Source organism: Echinops telfairi, unplaced genomic scaffold (assembly GCF_000313985.2).
Source record: "Echinops telfairi isolate 266 unplaced genomic scaffold, ASM31398v2 ScPeMD7_7457;HRSCAF=8495, whole genome shotgun sequence".
Taxonomy (NCBI): domain Eukaryota; kingdom Metazoa; phylum Chordata; class Mammalia; order Afrosoricida; family Tenrecidae; genus Echinops; species Echinops telfairi.
Window position 1 is genome coordinate 23,201,907 of NW_022111357.1, and position 24,179 is coordinate 23,226,085.

Sequence of the window (24,179 nt, forward strand, 5' to 3'; positions counted from 1 at the left end):
CCCCCACAGAGCAGCACTGTCTCTGGGTGGGCAAAGCTGAACTCTCTCACTCAACTAGCGGTATCTTCCATCCACCTAGAGGCTCAGTCTCTGCTCCAGAGGAGTGCTGAGAAGGCTGGGCCGCATCCCTGTGACAGACAGCTATCAGGCCCCTGCACACAGGTGGGGGTCGGGGGGGGCTGCTCCACCCCTGGCTTTGGACATCAAACCTGGACCCTGGCACAATCATTAGATGAACTCTTTCCTCTGCAGTTCCGGCAGAGGGGGACCTGTGACTAGGGAACTGCAGGAAACTGACTGCCGTGGCACACAGGCCAACAGAGTCTGAAGCAGGACTCTCCGGAGGGTCCTCACAAAGCTGTTTCCTGGCTCTCCTCACAGCCCAGCCCTCTAAGGCCTGCAGTGGGGCCTGAGGCTAGCCAGTCAACATCAAAGGTGGAGCGTGGCAGGGCCAACTCCCAAACCTCCATGCTGTGCAGCCTCTGGAGCCTGCCACCCCCAGGGCAGTGTGGCCGTGCCACTCGGAGTGGGGAAGGGTGCTGAGGGTGGGCTCTGACAGAGACTAGGGTTCCAGGCCCACTGAGTTTGGATGGCACGATCATTGGCTGAGTTTCTTGTCCTTGTTGGAATCTTCATCCCTCGTCCCCCTCCCGGCACCTCCTGCAGGCCAGAGCCCCCTCCTCCAGCTTCTTGGACAGAGGCGGGAGCCACCTGGGAAACTTCGGGGATGACTGATGGTTATCACCACCAGGACAGGGTAAGTTGCTGCCCCTCTGACTCATCACAGAGTTGGCATGGATCCAAAGAAGTGACCAGGACGACACAGGCTGCTGCAAAGAACGCAGACTGCTTCAGTCCCAGAAAGAGGGAGGGGAGCAAAGGAGCAACTCGCCTGTTCCCATCAGATGGGGATGAAGAGGGGTACTAGACTTGCCTGCAAACGAGCGGTTCTGGTACGGGGCTGAAGTCATACAGCTCTGCGTCAGAGCTACTTCTAGGCCCCTTCCTTACCGGGTTAACCTCTATTGAATCTGCGCCCCATCAGAAGACTATTATAAGAAGTGGACCGAGGTAGGTGGGTGTCCAATAAACAGCTCTCCCCAGTTCCCATCACAGCTGACATGTACCAAGTACCCTCCCCTTCCCACCTGGGCCAGTATCTACACACGCGTTCCCAACCTCTCCTCTGGACCTCAGGTACATTCAATATGGCGTATGATATGCCAGCGCACCCAGCTTCCTGGGCACCATTGTCAACCCTCGCGGAAGTCAGTGTGCTGGGCACACACAGCTCTATGGGGGCGTGGAGGGTCATAGTTCAGCCCAGTTCACTCAGCAGAGGTATCAGCTGATTGGCGAGAGATCCCCAACCTCTAACCTCTGGCCCTGGCTTGGAGGGACAAAACCCCTGCCTTCTGTTAATTCTGGCTGACATTTCAAAATAAAGCTTGTGACTGAAAACAAATCTAAGCTCTGGTGATTCCACAATAAGCATGTTCAAATGATACCACTCGCCCACTGGCTATTCTACTACTTCACCTCATGAGGGATTGAGTGGTTAAAGTTCTGGAGTCAAGTAACCCCAGCTCCCCCAGCTGAGTACCCTGGGCAAGTCACTTAGCCAGTTAGGAAAAGGAGCTGGGGGGGGAGACGGGATAGCCCAGTACTAGCACCTAGAGCACAGCCTGTCGAAGAGGTCCCTGGCCATCAGCTGTTGCTGCTGCTGTAACAACAGGCCGAGCCTGCTTCCACCTCCAGCTCCCATCCCGAGGATTGCTGAGCCAGCTGACGATTCAGGTCAGGGGCCACTCTTTACAAGAAAAGGGGTGGTGTTTTCCCCAAGGTCCCTGCCATCCAGAACAGGGCCACCCAGTTGCTAGCATACTGCATCCCCTCTGGACTGTGAACTCCTTGAGGGGGGAACCTAATGCTTCTGTTTCCCATGCCTGGAAGGCAAGTGAATGAGCAACAGCCAGGTAAACTGAGACCCACACCTAGGAACACCACCCTCTCCCACCAACTGCTGCGCCCCCAATAAGTACTAGGTGGGCTCAGCTCCTGCCGGGAGTGGTGCAAGCAGGGGCTAGAATCCTCAGAAAGCTCTCAAAAGCTACAGCTCGGTGCCTGCGATTCTGGGCTCCTCCTCCTCCTCCAGGATAAACAAGTGGGAAAGGATTAAACCATTCCCTCTACTAGTTCCCAGATCCCAAAACCCAATTCCTCTTTCAGGGCCCCAGCCTCAGCCTGGGTCCATGACCCCTGGTCCTTGTGCAAGGCCTCCCCGAAGGGCCAGCCCACATGGCTTTGTTATAAATGATGCCCTGACCCACTGTCTGCCGGTCGCCTCATCCCCAAGTTCCTGCCGCCGCTGCCAAAGACAACAGTGGACTCATTTCTTTGGGGCCCGGAGTAGAAGGCTCCCCAGCACCTGGGAGCAGCTGGAGGTTGGAACTCAAGGACTCGCCGCCACTGGTCCCTCCATCTGTGCCAAGTGCATCTGTAAACAAGTCAACGGAGTGGCTCCCTACAGCTGCTCCACAAAGGGTCCAAGGGAAAGCGCCTACACAGGACAGCCTGTGCTTACAACGGAGACTGAGGAGCTGGCACCAGAGGTGGCCCTTGGGTACAGCAGTGTCACTGGTCCTGCACCCGGAGCCTTAGGTGGGTCTGCCACTGCCCAGGTCTGCTGCCTTGTGCCAGAATGAATGGACCCTAGAAGCCATGAAGCCTGTGTCACACTGCTGTAGGTCCCACTGTTTTACAAGCTGGTGGAGAGAATGAGCTCGCTGGGGTGGAGAAGCCTGGATGCTGGGCTGTTGTGCATGACCCTGTTTGCTATAAAACAGCCAGGCATTCCTAGGAGCTGGAATCGCGCCGAGGCCATGGAGCAAGCCTTCCCAGCCATATATCTCCAGGCGGGGGACAGGCCCGAGACATCTGAGATAATAAAGACATGATTGTCTAAGCTCTGGGGCTTGTCTCTTCTTTGTCCCAGGGCTCAACAGCCAGTGAGAAGTCAGCCTCCTCTCCCACTGGGAAAGTACAAATCCATCAGCGTCTGTAACCCCTGGGGTGAGCTTCCCAGGAACCAAGCCTGGGCCCAGGGTGCCTGCTCTCAGCACAGGGCTAATGCCATCAGTCTGCAGAGTACGTATCTCATGTACACCAGCTCAACAATGCAAGAGTACTTCATTCTAGAGATGAAGACATTACAGCTCAGTGAGGTTAACAGGCTTATCCAAAGTCCCAGCTAATAAGACGCACAGCTGGGTTTGTAACCTAGATGTTTTGATCCACAGTCTTTCTGTTGCTCCAACTCAATCTGCCCTTTTGTGTCTGTTCCTTCTTCCCCAACTTGTGGTTTCTAAACTGCAAAGAAATAGAGAAGAGTTTCCTGAAGAGAAACGTCAAGGAGGCGGCAAACCTAGACTCTGTAATCCAGGTGCCACAGCAGCTGTTAGCAGGCTGTCTCTTGAGAGTCCTGTGCTTCAACCTAAGCACTAGCAATGGTCTCTCCCAAGGGTGTGTGGCGTCAAAGACACAAGGTACTGCTCACGAATATTACCCATTTTGTAAATTATTGGAAAGCCAGTCCTAGGCCTTCCCAATCCCAAGTTACGTGCTCCAGTAGAAAGTGCATGCAACCCAGAATCCAGACTTGGGTTCAGTCTGTGAGATCTTGTAGAAGCTCAACCCTAAGGCATTTTCTCAGAGTTTTGATGACCTTTCTTCCGCTTTATAAACAGACAGGTCTGGTGGCCCAAAAATGGGCTCTCTTGGTTTCTTTTCATTCCTGACTCTCCTCGTCTTGCTTTTCCCCGTATCAAACATTTGAACTCATTATGTGCTCAACCCCACGCTGGACACCCTTTGGAGAGGCCACACTCAGGTTGAGAGGCGTTAAGACCAGATAACATGAGACCAGAACCAACTGGCTAGCAACACACTGGAGAGAAGGCCTGCTGAGGAGTTCAAGAACAGGGATGCCCAGGGGCCATCCATATTCACTTCCATCTGCATCTGCTTCCAGCCTACCACAGGTTCTTTCCGCTTGGCCGAGAGGATTCAAGCCTAGAGGTTTAGCCCCCCTCTAATTCACACATTCAGCTGCCCCAAGGCAAAGATATGAACCAAGTGACCCTTCCAGCCCCAGAATCTCACGTCAGCCACTCACACACTGCTTTTCCATCCATTGCTTGTGAATCTTTGCAAAACGGAGAGCCTGAACTGAGAGAGATACAACTACCTCCTTTAGAGCAGGAAATCCTTCCGAATGACTGGACATTCTCCTGACTTCCCATTTCAGCTCTGGATACTCAGAGCTGCAGAAGGGCATGAGTCTAATGATCCCAATTTAAAACAAACATAAACCAGTTGCCATGGAGATGCCAACTCATGTGGGCATCAGAGGAAAAATTTGGTTCTATATGGCTTTCAATGGCTGATTTTTCAGGAGGAGGCCACCAGACCTTTCTTCCAAGGTGTCTCTACGTAGACCCAGCTGCCAATCTTTCTATTTAGAGCCAACTACTTAAAGCAGTCACAGCACCAGGGGGCACCAACCCTAATGGCACTCAGATGTACACATTCTAATCAAAACGTTCCGCTTTAGTCCGGAAACAAGCCCATCTCCCCCAAGTCTGAGCCCTCAAACACTCACTATTCTCACAGCCCAAATCTGCTGCTGTTCTGCCCCAGGTAGGAGACCGTGTATGCATCTGCATAACAAAGGACCTGCTTCCCTGAGTCCACACTGCAGCTGGGTTCAGGATGCAATTGTAAGAGGATGAAGACTGACGCTTGGCTGAAGTCTAGCTGAAAGGTAGGCAATCTCACAAGAAATCAACTCGACTGTGGTCTAGGGCCTGGTAGGAATGATTTCGGAAATGTGAGGCAAGATCATCGGATTGGGAGCAAGCTGGAGTGCAAGCTGGAGGTCTGTGTGAGGAGACACTGAGGGCGTAAATTCTTTCCCCAGCAATTTGAGGAACAAAGTCTTTATTCTCTTTCCAGGGACAAGGAGAGGCGCAAAAACGGACAAATTTTGCTAAATCCTAGGTGCACAATCAGCCAGGCTTTTCTTGCTGTTTCTCTGCCATCTAGTGGCTGCTCTGGATCATTACTGCTCCTGGCCCCTCCATTATCTTCCCAATACTATTCATTATGCTGAATCATTTACATAAATTATTGCTAATCTTCTTAACACTGGAAGGTGATTGTTAACACTATTTTCCAAAGAGGGAAAGATTTTAGGCTTACAGAAGTCACACAGAGGTCAACTGAAAATGCGATACCAAAGCGTATCGCTGTATCATTCCTCCTGAATAAACGGAACAAGAAACAGTTCGGTCTCCAAACAAAAGCTGACTTTCAACGACTACTTCCTGTATTGATCAGAGTTTCCTCTCACCCTGGAAAACACCACAGTAAACTGGGCACATCACCCCACACAATCTCTACATCTGAAGTCAGAGACAATAACCAAACATGTGTGGTGTTTCTACAGCAAGAATAAACCTGGGAAACCCTCTGCTTAGATGAGGAAGCCCCCCCTAAAACCACATTGTGGTTTTATTTCTATAAACTATCTTAGATTAGGGTGCTTGCTGTTGGGTGCTGTGAAGTCGGTTCCAACTCTCAGTAAGCCGCAGATGAAACACGGCCCCCTCGTGGCCACCCCTCCAGCACTGGAGGCCAGCAGTGTGGGAGTCACTGCTGGTCACTGGGTCCATTCACCTCACTGAGGGGCTTTCCTCTCTCTCACGCTGCCCCTCCCTTTCCAAGGTTTTAGTCATGTCCTCTGCCAAGGATGGGTCCATCCCGATAACAATACAGCTCCACTGTAAGTCGGTTGTGATGTTAATTCACATACTTCATTTGTGAAAAACCTTTTTTTATTATTGTCTTTTATTACTGTTATCTATATAGGTCTTTAGTGGCTCTAGTCGAGGACAACCTACACTTGTATACTTAGTCCCTGGGTGGTACAAACAGTTAATACGATTGGTTGCTCAAATGCACCCACATAAGCACCTTGGAAGAAAGACCTGGTGCTCTTCTGAAAAATCAGCCACTGAAACCCCATGAAACACTGCTCTACTCTGGCACACACGGGGTCGCCCTGAGTCAGAACAGACTCGGCAGCAACCACTGTCCTATAGTGTTTAAGCATACTGATTGTATTAACGATCGGTCAACAGCCAGAAAACAAAGACTTACAACTGTGGGAGGGGATGCAACAACTACTAAGCATTGTCTGACCTTCTAATCTCTTGGCAGAGCCCTAGAGGCCCCAAAAGGGTGCACAAGGTTTGTTTTGGGGCAAGGGAACAGAGGAAGGGAGATAAAACTGCTGGGCTGGCTTCACCCTCAGCAGCTCTGTTCCATATAAGACTTTTTGTTTATGTACTAGGGATTTATTTATATGTGATCTTGTTAGGGACCCAAAAGGGTGTACTGCTAACAAGGCATGAACAAATAGGGACAGAAAGCCCATTCTGTGTGCACAGGCAAACAGAGGCACAGAAATGCGCAGCACAGCCAAGAAAATTCTAGGGACCCAACTAAATCCGAAGTCTCCAACCCCCAGTCCATTCCCTGTAGTCAGTAACACGACTATGGGAATGCAGACCGACAATCTCTGTACGCAAGATCAATGGGAAAATAGGGCTTTGTTGTTGTTGCTGTTGGGTGGTTCCAGAAACAGTGAAAGAAAACACTGCCCGGCCCATGCCATCCTCACAGGCACTGCTTTACTGCGCCCACTGTTAGTCACTGTGTCAGTCCATCTAGCTGAGGTCTTCTTGTTCACTGTCCCTCTACCTCACCAAGCACGATGTCCTTTTCTCCAGAACCGGTTCCTCCTGAAAGCATGCCCAATTTACACAGGACAAAGTCTTACCCTCTGAGACTCCTTCACACACTTACTTCTTCAGATAGTCCAGCTTCTCGGATTATTTGCTCAGCCTACAGAATGAGTAAATATGATGCACCTTTTTCTGATCTTAAACCACATAGTAAGTACCCTTCTCTTCTGTTCCAATAACAGCCTCTTGGTAGGTTCCGTATAACCACAATGAAGTATTCCATAATTCCCATTTTTCACAATGTTATCCATAATTTGTGATGACCCACACAGGCGAATTCGTTTGGATAATGTCAATACAATACCGGCAAACATCTCTCTGCTTCGTACCAAGATCCACCTGACATCAGCAATGTTATCCCTTGTTCCACATCCTTTTCTTAATCCAGCTTGAATTTATCTGTTGCTTGTCAATGTACTGCTACAACCATTTTTGAATTAACAAAATTTTACTTGCATGTGATAATAGTAGCTTGATAGTTTCTGATGATTATAAATAAACAAACAAACAACATTGCCATCAAGTCCATACAGTTTTATCTGTCACTCCAAATTCCCAGCCATATGACAAAGTTCTTAAAGGTGAAACACTCCAGCTCCCTCAAAGCCCTTTCCTACACTTGACAATGGGCAACTGGATCCCTCACTCATACAGCAGTCGAAGATCCAGAAGCCGGCAGGGTTCTCTGGTTCTAGTTTGACATCATGACGACGACGACGACGACGTCGGTGACTTCTACCAGACACTGTGCTGTACACAGAACATTTCATTTAACTGGCACAACTTCCAGGGCAAAGTGAGGGCAATACACATTTACTTGCCTAATGTGGACATCAAGTTAGTGAGAGCCAAGCCTCAACACTGAAGACTTTGCTTGTACTTTCTCTACAACAACACAATGACAAGTTGTTGAACTTCAATACTGCCATCCAACAAATGATACATCTACCTTGCCTCCTTTACAGGTTGTGTTGAGGGCCAAATGGAAGCACTGATGCACACATCTGAAATTTAGGAGTTTGCCATCTAACTCAAAGTTAGCTACTGTGAGGACCATCAAGGCGAGCTTTAGGTTAAACACTGCTCCAGAGCCCCAATTACCTCCCCATATTTTGATCAAGCTTATTCGGCTGTTCCCTTTCTCTTGATCACATCAAGAATGTGGAGCACAACTGTGCTGCTCTAGGTGCCATTTGCTGTGGCCGCAAAAAGGGGAGCTAAGTTTGAAAGCAGGCACCCCACACGAGCCTCTCAGTGTCGGCACTCACTAAGGTCCAGCTTTCTTAGTACCCTGGCTCTGTCCAACTCACCAGGCTGCTAGCAAGAAAAGAGACAGTTGAAAGCAGGGGGCAGGCTACCCAACTCAAATCCGCACTCCAGCGTCTACTAGTTCTACAGCCCCCGGCAAGCCGTTTAACTCACCTATGCCTTAGTTTTCACAACGGAAAAATGAGAATTTGAGGACTACATAACTATATTCACATACAAACTTAGAAGATTGTTAGTACAAAGTAAACATTCAAGTATTAAAAATTTTTTAAAACAGCAACACTTGACACAATGGCTAAGGCACCCCAAGAGGCACATCCTCTCAAAGTTAAAGGGTTTCATTCTGTTACCGCTGCTCCTAAAAGCACCTCAGAAAGCTCCTCTGCGGGTACTCGACAGTGCAGATGAGGCTTTTAAGCTGCTGTGCTGGCCCTGGGCAATGTATGATGTTCAAGCTGTTCATTTCCAGCTTTGTTTGGAGGCACACACATTTAATCTCTACCAGCTGTGTATGGGTTAAGCACATACATTCCAGAACCAGACCCAACGTCCCAACCCTGATTAGAGCTACTGGTCAGTGATGAGAAAGGACCAAGATTCCAAGTCATTCAAAACAAAGGTAACTGTAGTTATCTCCACAGAACTGTTTGGGAATTAGTGATACTGCCATGTGCTTCACACAGTGCAAAGTACACAGGAAGTGTTCAATTCATGTAGCTCTTACGCTCCATGTCTCTTATGATCTGCGGTCTCAAGGGCACACCTTCCCTGAACGTGCTCACCAGTCTCCGTGTTCCCAGGGTGTTGAGGGCGAGGCTCTCACTTCTTCCCACTGGACTTCACCTAGACCAGGTGTGCTCCTCCAACATGTCAGAGCGCTCCCATCTTCGCTCACACTCCTTCAGCCTGAACGAGCTTGTGTATCTCTGCATGTCCCAATCAGATCCAGCCTTCAAGGCACAACTTAAAGGTCACCCTTCTTTGAGAAGCCTTTCTAATTTCCTTTCAATGCTCCTTCTCAACCCTACTCCTCACTTTCACTAGTAGAACCCTACTTATCCATTTTGCCATCTTCCACAGACCCTTGTAGTTTCAATACTTGTGTGTGTGTACACAATATATGTATAAACTATGCATACACATCTGCTAAATCAACCTTACACAAAACAAGGCTTTTGGATGATTTAAGAGATCTTCATATTAGACTATCCTCTGGAAATGTTTTACTACTTGATGTGCACTAACCTGGCTTAGGCCAGCAGGATCTTGTTGTAGGCCTCAGCCTAGGGGGCCCGCTCCTGTTCATTCTGAGGCAGGGGAAACTGCACAAAGGACTTGACCTTCAGGAATTCCTGGTTTCCCTGCCTCCCAAGAGCTATTAGGTGGTGGAGCATGTAAGCTCTGCAGGAACAGTGGATTGCGTACACAAGGTCGTTCTATGAAATTTAAAGTTTGGGCAAAACCTCCCTCTCTGGGTCTCAGGTTTTGCTTAAGGAAAATTCTAAACTGTCGTGAGCTCTAAATTCCTAGCTTTGTAAATACTGAATCTATAGTCCTGTAATACACACGTCACAATGGGATCAGTAAGTAGTCCTCGGACCTGACTTAAATCCTTCCCATTGCAGTGTCTATCTGCTAACTGCTAAAATTGCCTAACACTCGGGTTTCCAAAATGCCTCACCTATCATCTCATGTACTCATCACACTCACTTTTGAAATGTCACTGTCCCTAACTTACAGATGAAGCAAATGGCACTTTGGGAGCGTCACTGGCTCATCCAAGTTCACACTACTTATGACACACTCAAGGCTCAGAGTAATTGCTACCCAGCCGTGTGGCGTGAAGAGATGTACTTGGTAAGGCTCTTCCAGTCGGGGCTTTTGGGTCTGAGTGAATGAAGGTGGAGGAAGCGGCTGAGATATATCAAGGATTCAGTTGTGTGATTACAAAGGGTTGCGATTATAAAAGTAGGCAGTTAGTGTCAGACCTGTGGGAGGCATGCCTAAAGTGGGGATTGGTCAAGTTTGGCATCTCCTGGATAGAAAATAAGCCGTCTCCAAAGCGTCAAGTGGGGAATCTAACAACAATCAAAATAAAAGACCCAGAAGTGGAGGACGTCATTTGGAACCCCATATCTGTTTGTACTGAACCTTCCAGGTCGGGGTGACAGAAATCTGAGAGACTAGTAGCAGCAGCATGAGGCAGTGTGGTGGGCTTCTAGGCCCGTGGAGCAAATAAAGCTGAGTGATGGGCTGGGAGGCTCAATTGTGCAGTGAAGTGCTTGCTTCCAGGCACTTGAACATGGAGCCAGAGCCAAGAACCTTCAAGCTGAGGTTTATGGCTCGTGGAGTGCCCTTTGGACATTTATCAGTCATGCTAAGAGAGCTTTAAAGGATCACTTGAGGGCAAAAGGCCAGGCCAAGGGGCTGAGAATCAGAGAGAAGTCTTCTCCCAGGGACTGCAGAGATGAGGCTGTTCTAACTAAAGAACTGTATCCTGAACATTTCTGATCCTCTACTGTAATGTGATCAACTATAAACAAGATTTTGTGTGTGGATATCGCAAAAAAATTTACTGCTCTCAGCTGAGAGGAATAGAGCATGCCATGGAAGGGGCAGTTGGTGTCAAGGGAGGGAAAAAGGTAGAGGCATGCCTGGGCCCCTCCCTCACAGGAATTGACCTGAGAGTCTGATTCTCCTTCCCCCTTTGTGAAATCAGAGGCCAGATGTCATCACCTTACCACTTTTTCACAAATAGACACGATTTTGGATTTGAAACTGACTGACCATAAATGCTCAGCTTTACTAGCCACCTCTCCTAAAAGTCCTGGCCATTACCCATCCCACCAAAGTATTGACTCTGCTTCTATAACTTTCTCGGGCACCACCTTCTCCCCATACATCTAGAGCCCATAAGGACGCGATGCCCAGCTATGTTGGTGCTTCAGAAAGTTCATGGGAAAATGAAATCAAAAGATAATTGAATTTCTCCACAAACATTTTGAAGCCCCCTCATAGTTGGCAGAGTACTTCCTGCATGCAACCTTCAGTTTTAACTGAAATTCACCACTAGCCTGAACCATCCAAAGAGCTCATGGGCTAGGCCCTAGCCTCTAGGAAGAGGGAACACATACAGGAAGGAGGTAAAAGTAACTCCCATTGTCTAAATGGAACAAGAAATCGACAGTGTGAGGCTGGCACGAACTTCTCCACCGTCATGAGGTCACACCTCCATAGCCCATGGCCAGTAAGTTGAGAGGACTTTCTTACAGCTCAGAAGCAAACAAATTTGTAAACCCACTCAGGTGCCCTTCTCCAATTCCTGCCTTTGTGAAAACCGGTAACGTGACTACATCAATTTACAGCTAACCACAAAGACATAGAAACTAATTCCTCAGTGCGACATGTGCACACAAAGGAAGCGCAGCTGCCAGTTTCATCACTCGGACTGAAAAAAATCAATCCAATCCACTTGCAACTATTTGTATGTATTCAGAGAAAACAGGGAAATCAAGTCACACACAATACCAGCCCTCTCAAAGGTCTGATAAATCAAAAAAAGGGAAGTGGGGAGGGGCTCTGCAGCAGCAGACCAAAACAAACCTTGTCTGTAAGCTAGTCAAAGCCTTCATCTCCCTGGAACAGCTTCAGTTTGATTTACTTCGAACCCTCACTGGCAAGGTGGCATCTGATGCTGTATACTCCGCAGATGTTTCTGAATACCCTGAGAGGTGAAAAGGGTCTCTACCAGCAGCGAGCTTTGCCTGGTACGTTTTCCTGAAGTTACCACAGACGACAGCCTTCCTCTTTATTCTAATTCTGACTCTGAAACCCTCAGCAACCCAGACACCGATCCTCTTTCAGAGTGGTGCCTACGCAACTTCATTACTGCAGTCTGTCCAAATTCTCTCAGTGCCAGCTCACCATTAAGATGAACTATGATGCTCCTAGATTTTTTGGTTGTGTAAACCTTCTCCTTTTTAGCAGGCACTTTCATGGAAAGAGATACACAAATTTTTTGAGCCCTCTACCCATAGGGCACCCTAAAAAACAGATGAACTATGAATGTTGTAAAACCTTTCCTCCTATCAAGGGTGAATGCTGGCTTGGAACTACAAATTAGGAAACTCTTATAAACTCTATAAACTGTAATCCCAATCTGTGCCTTATAAAATCCAAAAAAAATTTTTTTGTTTTTTAATCTAAAATCACCCAGTGTAGCGGGGGATGGTTGAAAACTTGGTAGCACATTAAATAATTTGCTGAGTTTAAAGAAGCCTCCCTCTTTTAAAGCCCTTTCCCCTTAAAATTTATTTCTAGTTCATGTTCTGATCACATATATATAGCTAACCCCACACTTTTTAAAAAAAAATACATTTCCTAGGTGACAAAGGGCCAGAGTAAAGTTCAACTGATGTGTACACTGGTCCAATACAGGGTTAATCAAAGTTATACTTGAGGAGCCTTTGAAAATTCGATCCCCAGATCTCTCCATATCTACAGATTCACAATATTGGGCACAGGGAAGAGGTGCTATTTGTTCATGAAACAAATACCTGACTTACAATGAGACCTCACAAAGAATGAAATTATCCAGGAGCAGGTCTTGGCAAAATTCTGGGAGAAACTCGTACAGGAAGGTAGTCCTTGGCTATGCAAGAAAGACCTAAGGACCCAAAAAGCCAGCACTATAACGATCTTTTGAAACAGTGTATGTATCACTGGGCTCTGGCACTGAGAATATGGCTCAGTGGTTCCTTTTGTTGTGCCTGGGGTCGACTCCATGGCACTTAACAATAAAGGCCATAAAAACAGAAATTAGGAACATGAGTTTCCGATGCACTCTGATTGTTGTATAAAACTGAGGACAAACACGCCTTAGAAAGTAAAAAATATCACAAGTGGACTATCCACACCACAATGCTCTTTTCTCTCCTAACATACCTCCTACTGGCATAAAATTCCATATCCAGGGCCTCAGCTTTAACTACCTGCCTGACTTCGAAGACCTTCTGTCAAAACACTGTGATTTTAGAAAACAAGTGATGTATCAGTGTCATCTTACACTAAAAGTGTACTTTTGCTTCAGACTGCTTTATGGAAAGATCCCCTTTCCAGCCTCTATACCACTGTGATTCCCTGGGCACTCTCACTCACCTACTAAGCAGAAATGAGAATCAAATTTGTTACTGGCCACCTTTGTTCTTCTGATGCATGGATAACTGATTGACAGAGCCATACTGACCTGCTTTACTTCACCTACTCATTCTTGAAATCCCGCATTCCTCCAATGACTATTTTTAGAGCCTCCTATGTGTTAAGCACTGTTCTCGGCCTGGGCTGCTGCAAGGAACAAGAAAAAAACCTAGTCCCCTGGAGGTTACTTTCTGCAGGGAAAGGCATTCGCCTGTCCAAGGCTGCTCAGACAACTGGCCCTCATCCACCTGAATATAAAAAAACACCCAATGTCCCCCTTTACATAAGCAGTCACTGACTGATGCCTAAAATGTCTGTGGTCTAAATCTGCCCACTGCTCCACAGGGCGAAGCTATAGTCCCCCTTCCATACAGATCAGCTTTTTGGCAACGCTATTGGGCAGTTCTACTGTTTTATAAGGGTGCTGGGTCAGAACGGCCTCAATGGCAACATGTTTGGTTTGGATTTGATTAGTGACCGATCATCTACAGGAAAGTGTAATCATATTCGTAATACCGCCAAGTAAACTGGCACTACAAACTCTGGATTTTCCAGAATTCCCAGTTAGGGGTTTTGTAGAACAAATTAATTCCTCACAAAAATTGGTAGTCTCTTACCTGCACTGCTCCCTAACTTTTCCTTACCCCACTTTCTTTCCTCTTACACTCACCAAACTTTACCGGTTACATGTTTTAAATGCAACCTCTCATCCTCTCTAATCACATGGTTAGTTATTTTAATCCACCAGCCACTCCAAGGGAAAAAGGTGAGGGCTTTCTGTTCCAATAAATTTTTACAGCCCTGAAAACTCAGAAAGCGGAGTCCTGTTCTGCCTTTGGGTCACTGTTAGTCAAATGGTAGAGGGTTCCAGTTTTCATTTCTTCTGATGGACCACAGCATCTAACATGTACCGCTAACCCCATCAACCAGAAATGTGATAGAAACAAAGCTCACACCAATACACAATTATACAAATCCTGATCAGGAGTAAGTCTTGACCTCTTCTGAAAAATCACAGCTTGAATGATACACCATGTTGCAGGAACTGAGTCTATACCTACAATATGCTGGGAACAAGGGCTTCAAAAAGTTAATTAGCAGATCACTACTGGTGGCTGAAGAGCCCTCATAGGGTAGTGGTTATGAGCTGCGCTGAGATTCACAGGGTCATCAGTTTGAAACCAACAGCAGCTCCATGGGAGAAAGATGGAGCTTTCTACTCCTCCTATCAGTTACCATCTTGGAAACTCACAGGAGCAGTTCTACCCTGTCCTCCAGGCTTGCCATGAGTCAGCATTGTGTTATGAACTAGGGATACACAGGGTGTGGTCCCCACGGTGTCACAACATGAGCCAGGTAGCTCTCCGAAACATAGTCAGCAAGGAAGACAATACATGGTGCATCCATCAGTCATGCTTAGATTAGTGCCTCTTCCTCACCCCTTCCACCCCAGCTTGATTCTAGCAGACGGCACGGAACCAAGCCCAACGTGGCTTTGAGAAGAGGAGTCTGAACAGTACCATCTTGACTGGAGTAACAGTCCTTAGTCTCTAAGAGTCTCCAATCAGTTTAATATTCAAAGGCAAACGAATCATTGCTGCCACCTATCTCGTGTTCAGATTCACAACAATGTATCAGGAACCTAATGGACACAGTTTGGTATAGCAACCTCAGAGTGGCAGTTCTCAAACTTGGTTGCATTTTGGAAAGACCTGAAATATTTTACTATTTTCATGACACAATAAGCGGCTAATTTTGAGAACCACTGATGCAGAAAAGCCAGGAGGGAAATATCTTCCAACTAATCTATGGATCAAAGGTGTGCTGGTATATGAGCAGTAAGCTTCCTAAATATTTCTTCACTAAGAACTGCTATGAAATCACTGGGTATTTGAAGAAAGGAGTTTCTGGGCGGCTTGCCAAACTCGGGGGAGAAAACACAAGCCTGAATATGTTGGGAAAATATACATATATTTCAAGGAGTAAGTGAAATAAAAATAACCAAGCCGTAAAATTTTATCTGCAAAATGGTTAGAAATCGATGTTAGGAGTTAAGTTCCCATTCCTAAATACCTGAAAAGTCAGAGGCGGGGGGTGGGTGAAAAGAACAACCCTCAGGCTGGCTTGTAAAGGGTTTTTTGTTTGTTTGTTTAATACATCTGAAAAGAATGCATATACAAAGAATTGAGACATGAGAAAGCAATGGTTCAACACTAATGATTCTACACGAATTAGGATTTGGGGAAGGTAGAAAAGATAACCTAAACATTTTAAGAAACTGGAAACTGCACCAAAATAAGCTGGTAAAATCCCTATTAACACTTATGTAGAGTCTTCTTAAGACTCGTTCCATGATATTTATTAAACTAGAGAGCCTCAACTGGCTGCTCTAGGGTTCCTCACATGTAAAAACTGAAATAAGGGGATTCCCCTGACTGGTCCCCATGTTGTTAAATGTTCTCCCCACCCCCACCCCACCCCCAGCTTCTTAATGAAGCAGGCCTCCATCCCCATCACTTGAAAGAGGATGTGAATCATTCCATAGACATCTGTCTGCTAGCACCACCTCTCATACGTCCTCTGTACACCAGGTCTTCGGTTGTGTTCTAGAACACAATATCATATCCTACTAAGCTGCACATCTAAGCTAAGCATATCAGACAATGACTGACAAGGAAAACGGTTTTTTAAATTATGAACTCAATTCATTTGGTGTATTTTTAAAGGTACAATACTTTTCTTGTTCATCAGTAAAAGAAGTTAGAAATTAACTTCCAAAAACTCAGCAAAAGGCAAACAAATTTCCTTGAAAGTCACAGTCAAGTATATAGTGCATCCTAGAAAAGAGGAGGGGCAAGACAGGCTCCACCCACTGCCATGAGTTTCATCAAATACTGGACCTACTCTAGGGTGGAGAGAAAGGCAACTTTCAAAAAGGAGCATGTTATTGAATGAGGCATTTATCCTACTCCTTCCTAAGAGCACCAGGTGGGGAACATGGTTTCTAAACTTGATCTATAAGTGGAATGTGACTGCAATCCCGTCTTCCTCCCCTCAGGGGCTGTCCACTGGTTACTGAATTAAAAAATAAAACTAAGTAAAATGAGCTCCCCACACACTCCCCCCACCCACCCACCCTCATAAAAGGAAAAACAACACAAAACACTAAGATGTCCCAGATTACTCGTTACTCTCCAGAGTAGAATCAGGGAGCAGCTTCAAAATTTTGAATTAGTTTGTTACAGTCATCAACAAGCATGCCTTGCTTTAAAAAAAATCTCCTTGAAACAACGAAACAAAAACTAGTACTTATCACTTTTCTGACACTATACAATTACTCAAAATTAACTAGTACAGGGAGAGGGCAGGGGGCCACACCTACATACATACGGACCTTGTCTCACACAAATGCATGTGGGTAGGTACAGAACATTTGTCATTATTGCAAAAACGAAATTTAATTTTTAATCTTTAGTTTGATTTAAACATTGCTTTTAGTATGACGCCGACACCAGCTGTGCAGAAAGGCTCAGAGAGACGCACACCAGCACACACCTGCGGCTCTTCTTCGGTTCTGGGGGCTCCAGGGCAGCCAATATTGCTTCGTCAAACACATTCTTTAGGCCTTTCTGAAAAGGGGCAGAAAGAAAAAATGGGCAGTCTGATTTTCAGTGAAGTCCAAGTTCAAATAAAAGCATACACATCTCCATGAGATGGAAAAGGAGGAAACATTACAAACATCTCTGAATTTCAACACAGTAATCTCACTTCACCAACTTTGGTCCAGTCAGGGCCCTGGAAGGATCCAACAATTCAGGAACAAAGGGGCAGATATTCATGAGTGAGACAGTGGTCCTTTAAGAAAGCTTTCTGCAGACCAATGTATGTCACAAGAAGCAACCAAGCACATGTGTCATTTGCTCATTCGATGTAAGTTTTGTAATGTGCTGCTGAAACATTTTACATAAAAACAAGTGAAGCAGCTCTGCATTCAAATGAAACAGCTGGATATGGAACAGGACCCAGGGGACTAGCACAAGAAAGTAGCAACTTTATTATATGGAAGGCGCAGGCAAAGATGGAAAGAGCAATCATGGTGGCTGTATCAAAGATAATCACTTTGAACTCTCTTTATCTCATCCATCAGGCACAAGCCAGGAGGACTTAAGGAAGCAAAAATGTGGGTACCTCGTACAAACATAAAACTAGAGCCAGTCAGAACAAGAAGAAGGGCTGCATCAGGCATTTATACAAATAATTGTTTTTGCTTTTTAATTTCAAATTTTAAGGTAACCACAATTGTAAGTTTCCCTCACAACAATAAAATCAGAAGCAGGAAAATGTAATGATAATAGCTTTACATCTCAACATTAACAAATCTTGAGTCAACCGTTAAAATGGATGCCAGGCTTAAAAGATAATGTAACAAATGATCTCTTAAAGCAGTAGCATATACATCAATGTCTCCCCAACCCGACTGACAAATACTCTTACTACAGCACAGACAGCCAAAGCAATAGCAACACAAAGTTTCACTGCATGAAGGAAAACCGAAGCGAATCTTCCCTTCCCCATTACAACTCTACTAGCAGGTCACCTTTTTTCCATGAAGGTTTCTCATGCAATTATAATTAACAATCGATCATAAGAGTAAAATGGTGCTTGTGTCATTTTCTCCATCAAGAACTAAGATCTAGAAGGGCTTAAAACTCTTCTTATTTTCTCCTAGAGGACATTCTTAATGCCAGACCATGGTCCCTTTTTCAATAATAATCCAAACCAAAAAGCTCTGAGCATCAGGCAACTCAAGCAGCAGAAAGTAAAACAAGTCCAAATTTGACTACTGAACACAAAAAATATTCTCTAAGTTATAGCATATAGCATTCTTGACCCCACCCCCACCCCCAAAAAAATCTAATACAGAGGTTGCTCTAAGGTGGTGAGTAAAAAGACGCAGAGGCTTTCAAACAGGATGATTTTATTCCTTTGTTTTGAAACGATCTTTCTACAGTAGTGGGACAGGAAGCAGCAGCAAAGAGGGGAAGGAGAAAACACTTTAGAATATACAGCACTTCCTTTTGGGTTGAGTTTCCGGAGGCTCGAGGGCAGCTAGGATAGCCTCATCAAACACATTCTTCAGACCTCTCTATAAGACAGAGGGGAGGAGAGAGAATAGCAGCCAGGTTAGAGGATTAGAAAGACTAGCAGATACAAATAGCAGTCCAGATCAAATGGGCTGAATTCACATAAGCAATGAGAGTCAAGAAATGTCCATTCCAGGAAGCTAGAGTTTAAGCCAATTATTGGGAAAGTGAAAACTGAACAGAAAACTTCCTGTATCAAAAAAGGTCAACTGAGCAAGATGCCACTATTAAGATAATGTAGTATGTTGACCTTTAAAATAACAGCAGCACAGTGACATTGGATATTATAGCATTTTAAGAAAATAATGCCAACATAAAATATTTGGGTAAGTGGTGCATCTGGGTAATTAAGTCTTATGGATTCCCCAGTGTTCTATTAATAATACACATCTTAGAAATGAATCTATTATCATTTCAAGCTTATGTGAATTCAGCCTAGAATAACTGAAGGACACAAATAGCAGACTAACAGGCATGCATAGGTTTCTGGGTTCAATGCCCTATCTGGGTGGGACTGAATCAGGATTTTCAAAATAAATTGGGTTCTCAGAACAAAAAAGGTTCAGGCATTTAGAAAAAGTGTTAATTATTCAACCGCATCAACGGGGAGTATGTTGGGGGGAGGGGGGAGTGGAGTTTAAAGAACAGACTCTAGAACAGCATACACTTCAGTTATTCAGTAATGTTATTAGAGCAAATAACTACCACCCAAGTCATAGAAAAACAAAGAATGGGTCCTAGAATGAGTTTTAGCAAGCAATCCAGTGCTTTCTGATGTCTGCATGAATATCAGAGCATAAAGCATGGAGTGAAAACAAAGACTAGCCTCAGAGCTACAGGGGTTAAGATACAGAAATACACTTACACCACAAGCAGAACCTCCAACGTGACAGTGGGACTCAGTAGAAGTGGTACTTTAGGCCCAGGTCTACAGACTCACCTAAACTCACCTAGATCTGAAGCCACAGGTTTACTACCCAAAGAAATTTCAAGTGTTCCTTAGACCAATTTCATGCCAAGCAAAAATAATTCCCAGAAAGGCCAGGATACAGTTCTAGTAACAAATGCCAGTCCCAAAACGTCTAGGTCCAATCCCATGCCCTCACCCGACTCCCACCACTACATCTCAGAGAACTGGTACCTACTTATTTATTCCACTGGACACAAAATAAATAGTAATACACTCAACTACTTATCAACTAGTTCATTATCTGACATTTATGTGTTTTTATACACATTTTATATCTGACAAACACATTTATGTCAAGTTGAAAAAATCTACTATCCAACTATTTTGTGCATTTGCATTGTGCATTTGGCAGAGGTGCAGAGTAGGAATAAAGCAGGCTCTGATGGTCAAAAGTTATGTGTCTACTTGGCTGTGCCTTCATTCTCAGTGGTTTGGCAGTTATATAATAATGTAGCCTTTCTCCATTTTGTGATATTATATGCTCATCTTCCATTTGCATTTTGTGTTCTGGTGTTATCTTCCATTTCCACGCAGTGCCAATTTTCTCCTAGTGACTTGATCTTTGGAACCCAACCATATCAGTAAGTGAGGAGTGGGTATGAATACTCTTTGTTTAAAAGCAGGTCAAAACATTTTCTTCTTCCTATTATCATTTATAAAGTATAAAAAGTAAATAAAAGTCAAAAGTTCCTCTGAAATTCTCTGTACACATTTAGGAAGAAACTCCGGTGGTCAACTATCAAAAGGAAGGCTAGAACAGAGGAAAATATGCTTCATAAAAGGGGTGAAATCAATGGAACCTATGGCTATCATATAACAAGCAGCAAATTATTTTATGCTTATTGTGGACAAAGAAAAATAAATAACCTATCAAAAACAAATCCCTGCTTCACTATTGGAGAGTGTTTACCTTTTGATAGAGAGTTCTATAAACAAACAGAATCTGGATCCTGAAAATTCTACCTCAAACACAATCATAGAGCCCGTGTTCTACCTTCTCTTCTTTTGCCTTCTCAAAACTTAAAACTCTCATAAGAAAAATGTACCTGCTGAAGAACCCTCTGACCATTCTATTCTCAGCAAAGTGATTTACTACATAAATCCATTCACATTGTAAAAATCTTACATGGAAGCATCTAAAATAAATTTCAACAGTGACTTAAGGGTCCACCTGGCCTACCTGCCTCCATTTCCCCCAGGCATTCTCTACCTAGAGAATGGTACGCAATAGTCGGTCAAATGTGACACACCGCTCCAGTCATCTACTCCTCCCCTAATACAAACCATCCCTTTTCTGAAGGTAACATGAAAACACCAAGGAGAAGCACTAGAAAATTTTTTGAAGCTCAAATCAGTGCTTATGTGCAAAGAGGTAAATTTTCTAAACTTTTAAAATATCTGCTTTATAATGGCATTAAACTGCCAAGACAATCCAGGCTTGTCAAATTACCTGATACTAGGCCTTGAAATTACCCTGAGAAATACCCAGGTAAGCACTTAAAAAGTTTCTCTTTAGAAAGCCAAGTGTGCACCAAGTACAAAGTTCTTAAACTACAGCCTAGGCTCTATATACCAAATGCCTAGCATATACTATGCAGTTATGAATATCATTTATAATACGTATTTATAAGTATATGTAATTATAAATAGTATTCACCTTAGTGTATATATAACCAAAACACTAAAGGTGTAAGGAAACAAAAATTTTAAGAATCATTACCTGAAAAAGTAAGCATAACGAACCTGGGTGGGGTGAACACAATTATTAGAAAGCTCCACCCTGCCCTATTTTAATTAAGCAAGTTTGCTCCTACTGAACCACCAAAGTACCAATATAATATAAAGGTTATAGACTACGGCTTTCAGAACTCTTTCCTTTGCCCCAAGAGCAATATTCAAAAAAGGTTATTAATAACACCATGAAGGTGAGGGTTATTATACCAGACAGGCCAGTTACGACTCTCACTCTAAATACTCTTACTGTTCCTCCCACCCTCAGAATTTGATGTTTGCCATCAAGCTTACAAAGATAGTCTATTTAAATCATTCCAAATTAGACAGAAGAAAAAGCCATACACGGGAAAAACACTTCCAAACACACAGGAATACAAGCACTATGCAGAGCATGCTTGATAATTATAGCAGGAACAGTAAATGCAGCTTTCTTACATGGAAGTCTCAGCTATTATGAATAATTTCCTGACCCAATTGAATTACTCTATAAACGGTAATATCAGTTATAAGAATTGGTAAGATAAAAATATATTTACATAGGAAAGAAAATTTTTTAAATCACTCACATTCTCGTTAAATTTACTTGGTCTGTTACACACACACACACACACACACACACAGTATGTGTGTGTACACTAAGCATAATCCCTGAACACTGAAAATCATTCAGTACAACACAGGAGCTTATGAACACAAGAGTTTAACTTAGACTGATTATTTTTCTGTAAATACAGAGAACCTGGAGCAAAGTAACAGACATTATGAAGCTGATCCTATTCTTCCCAGGCAGCTTTTTCAAGACCTGCTGCCCACTGCTGGACAGAACGCTGGTGCCCCGAGCACATTAAGAATCTACCCAATGTTCAGCAAATAGATGGCACTGCAAACAGTCCTCACCTGTGTGAGTGCAGAACACTCCACATACTTGACAGCTTTCAGGTCACGGGCCAGCTTTTCGGCGGTCTCTGGGGTGATAGGCTTCTGTTTGTTCTTGGCAAGTTTCTCAATAGTAGAGGGGTCATCTCTGAGATCAATTTGGGTTCCAACAAGCAAGAAAGGAGTCTTTGGACAGTGGTGTGTTATCTCAGGTACCCACTAAAGAAAAGGTATTTTAAAAATTTAATCTACAATCCTAAAAATCAATTTATAACAGGTCAACAGAAGTGCTGGAACAACCTTTTTCAGGGAAAGAATATTTGACCAACTCACCTTTTCCTTCACATTTTCAAATGAGGATGGAGAGACCACTGAAAAACAGACTAGAAAAACATCTGTTTGTGGATAACTCAGCGGCCGTAATCTGTCATAATCCTCTTGCCCTGGTGAGGGAAAACGGAGAGAAGTCAGTAGTAAGTCTTTGTGCCCTTGCAGTATTAAGGTCAGAAGTCAGCAAACTAAGCTTAACAGAACACTGATCACTATCCAGACAAAAACAATATCTAATAGGAGATACAGTTTTGTAATATAAAATCTAGGCAATAGTCTTACTAAGTTAATTCAATTTCATATATCAAGCACTTAGAGTAACAATGATTTGGGGTGGGGTTTTTTTGTTTTGCTTTGTTTTCAGTCATTTGCTTTTAAGTGAAACCAGTGGCAGCCAACACTTGATGGAACTGCCTTTGGTTTTCCAAGTTTCCTAGGTTTCCTGTCTTCAGCAGAGGGCATGCTTAGCTACTTTCCTACTACTCTGTTAGTGGAAAATATGTATGTTTTTCTTTGCTGACAGGGTTCTGCCTTCCATATAGGTTCCAGCTCTCAAGTTTTATTGTATTACCAAATTTTACTCTTCAATTTTGCTGTCAAGTTTAAGCTCAGCAATAATGTAATAAGAATACACTGTTGCTGAAGATATTATTTTAAACAATGGGAGTAAACACCGTGAACATATAAATTTGACAAAGGTCTAATTACCTAGGCTGTAAATATACCCATGGAAGTAGAACACACAGAAGCAAGAGTTAGGGAAATCTGAGACATAAGCAAACATCTTGAGGGACAGCGAGTACTAGGAGTTCATTAGTACAGTGTGGAGGGACACCAGGTCAAAAGGCATAATGCACTTGTACATCTTACTCTGGCAAGTAGCAAGGAGGGTCTTAAAAACTGGTGAGCAGCCTCTAAGGTGCGGCTATTGGTCTCTGTCTAGAGGAGAATGGAAACAATGAGTTCAATGAACTAATGGTGCGCACCAACTTCTATGTCAGCAACCCTGAGCCGAGAAGAGCTGCTCAGAGACTGGTACAACCCTGAGCCTGGCACTCAGTCACCTTTCACACTGGCTCAATTTTCAACCACTAATAAACATGTCTACAAGACGAACACGGACACGAGGAAGGTGCACACACCTTACAACAGTGGTCCTCAACCTGTGGGTCACAACCCCTTGGGGGGGCCGAACGTTCCTTTCACAGGGGTCACCCGATTCACAACAGTAGCAAAATGACAGTTATGAAGTAACAACGAAAATATTTTTAAGCTTGGGGGTCACCACAACATGAAGAACTGTCTTAAAGGGTTGCAGCATTAGGAAGGTTGAGAACCACTGCCTTAGAATAATAGGTCATTTAAGATGAAAAGTGCAACATTACCTATTAGCCAAGGACAAAGTTCAAAGGGTTAGGGGAAAAAGGAAAGGGAACAGGAAATAGGCAAGAAGTGGAATGTGCTGTTATATTATGGGGATTGCAATTAATGACAAAATGTGTATAATTTATTAAATGGAAGCCTGATCTGCTTGTAAACCTTCACCCAATTCAGGATAAAGTTTTATTAAAATGTAATGCTAAGAATTGTATGAGCCCCCAATAAAATGATTTTTTAATGTGTTTTTTTAAAAAAAATCAATCCTACTCAAATTAACAAAGGCAGTGAAACCATCCACAGAAACAAAAGCTCAGGGATATCCAGCCGACAAAATCCATGAAAACATGACGACCAAAGCTGGTTCAATTACTTCGTTTTGTGCACATGAAACAGCTATCTGAAATTAAGAGCACC

The 24,179-nt window shown here is 44.1% G+C and overlaps 1 protein-coding gene across 1 annotated transcript in view; it reads right to left on the reverse strand.

Annotated features, from left to right (window-relative positions):
- Positions 1–18,292: 18,292 nt before the first annotated feature.
- CDC42 (cell division cycle 42) overlaps positions 18,293–24,179 on the reverse strand; it is a 53,966-nt gene continuing 48,079 nt past the window's right edge. Inside the window, exons 4-6 of the mRNA XM_004705126.3 lie at positions 22,389–22,498; positions 22,077–22,274; positions 18,293–18,477 (exon numbers count right to left, since the gene is read on the reverse strand). Coding sequence (XP_004705183.1) covers positions 18,388–18,477; positions 22,077–22,274; positions 22,389–22,498 — 398 coding nt within the window. The 3' untranslated portion in view covers positions 18,293–18,387. The remainder of the gene's footprint in view (positions 18,478–22,076; positions 22,275–22,388; positions 22,499–24,179) is intronic.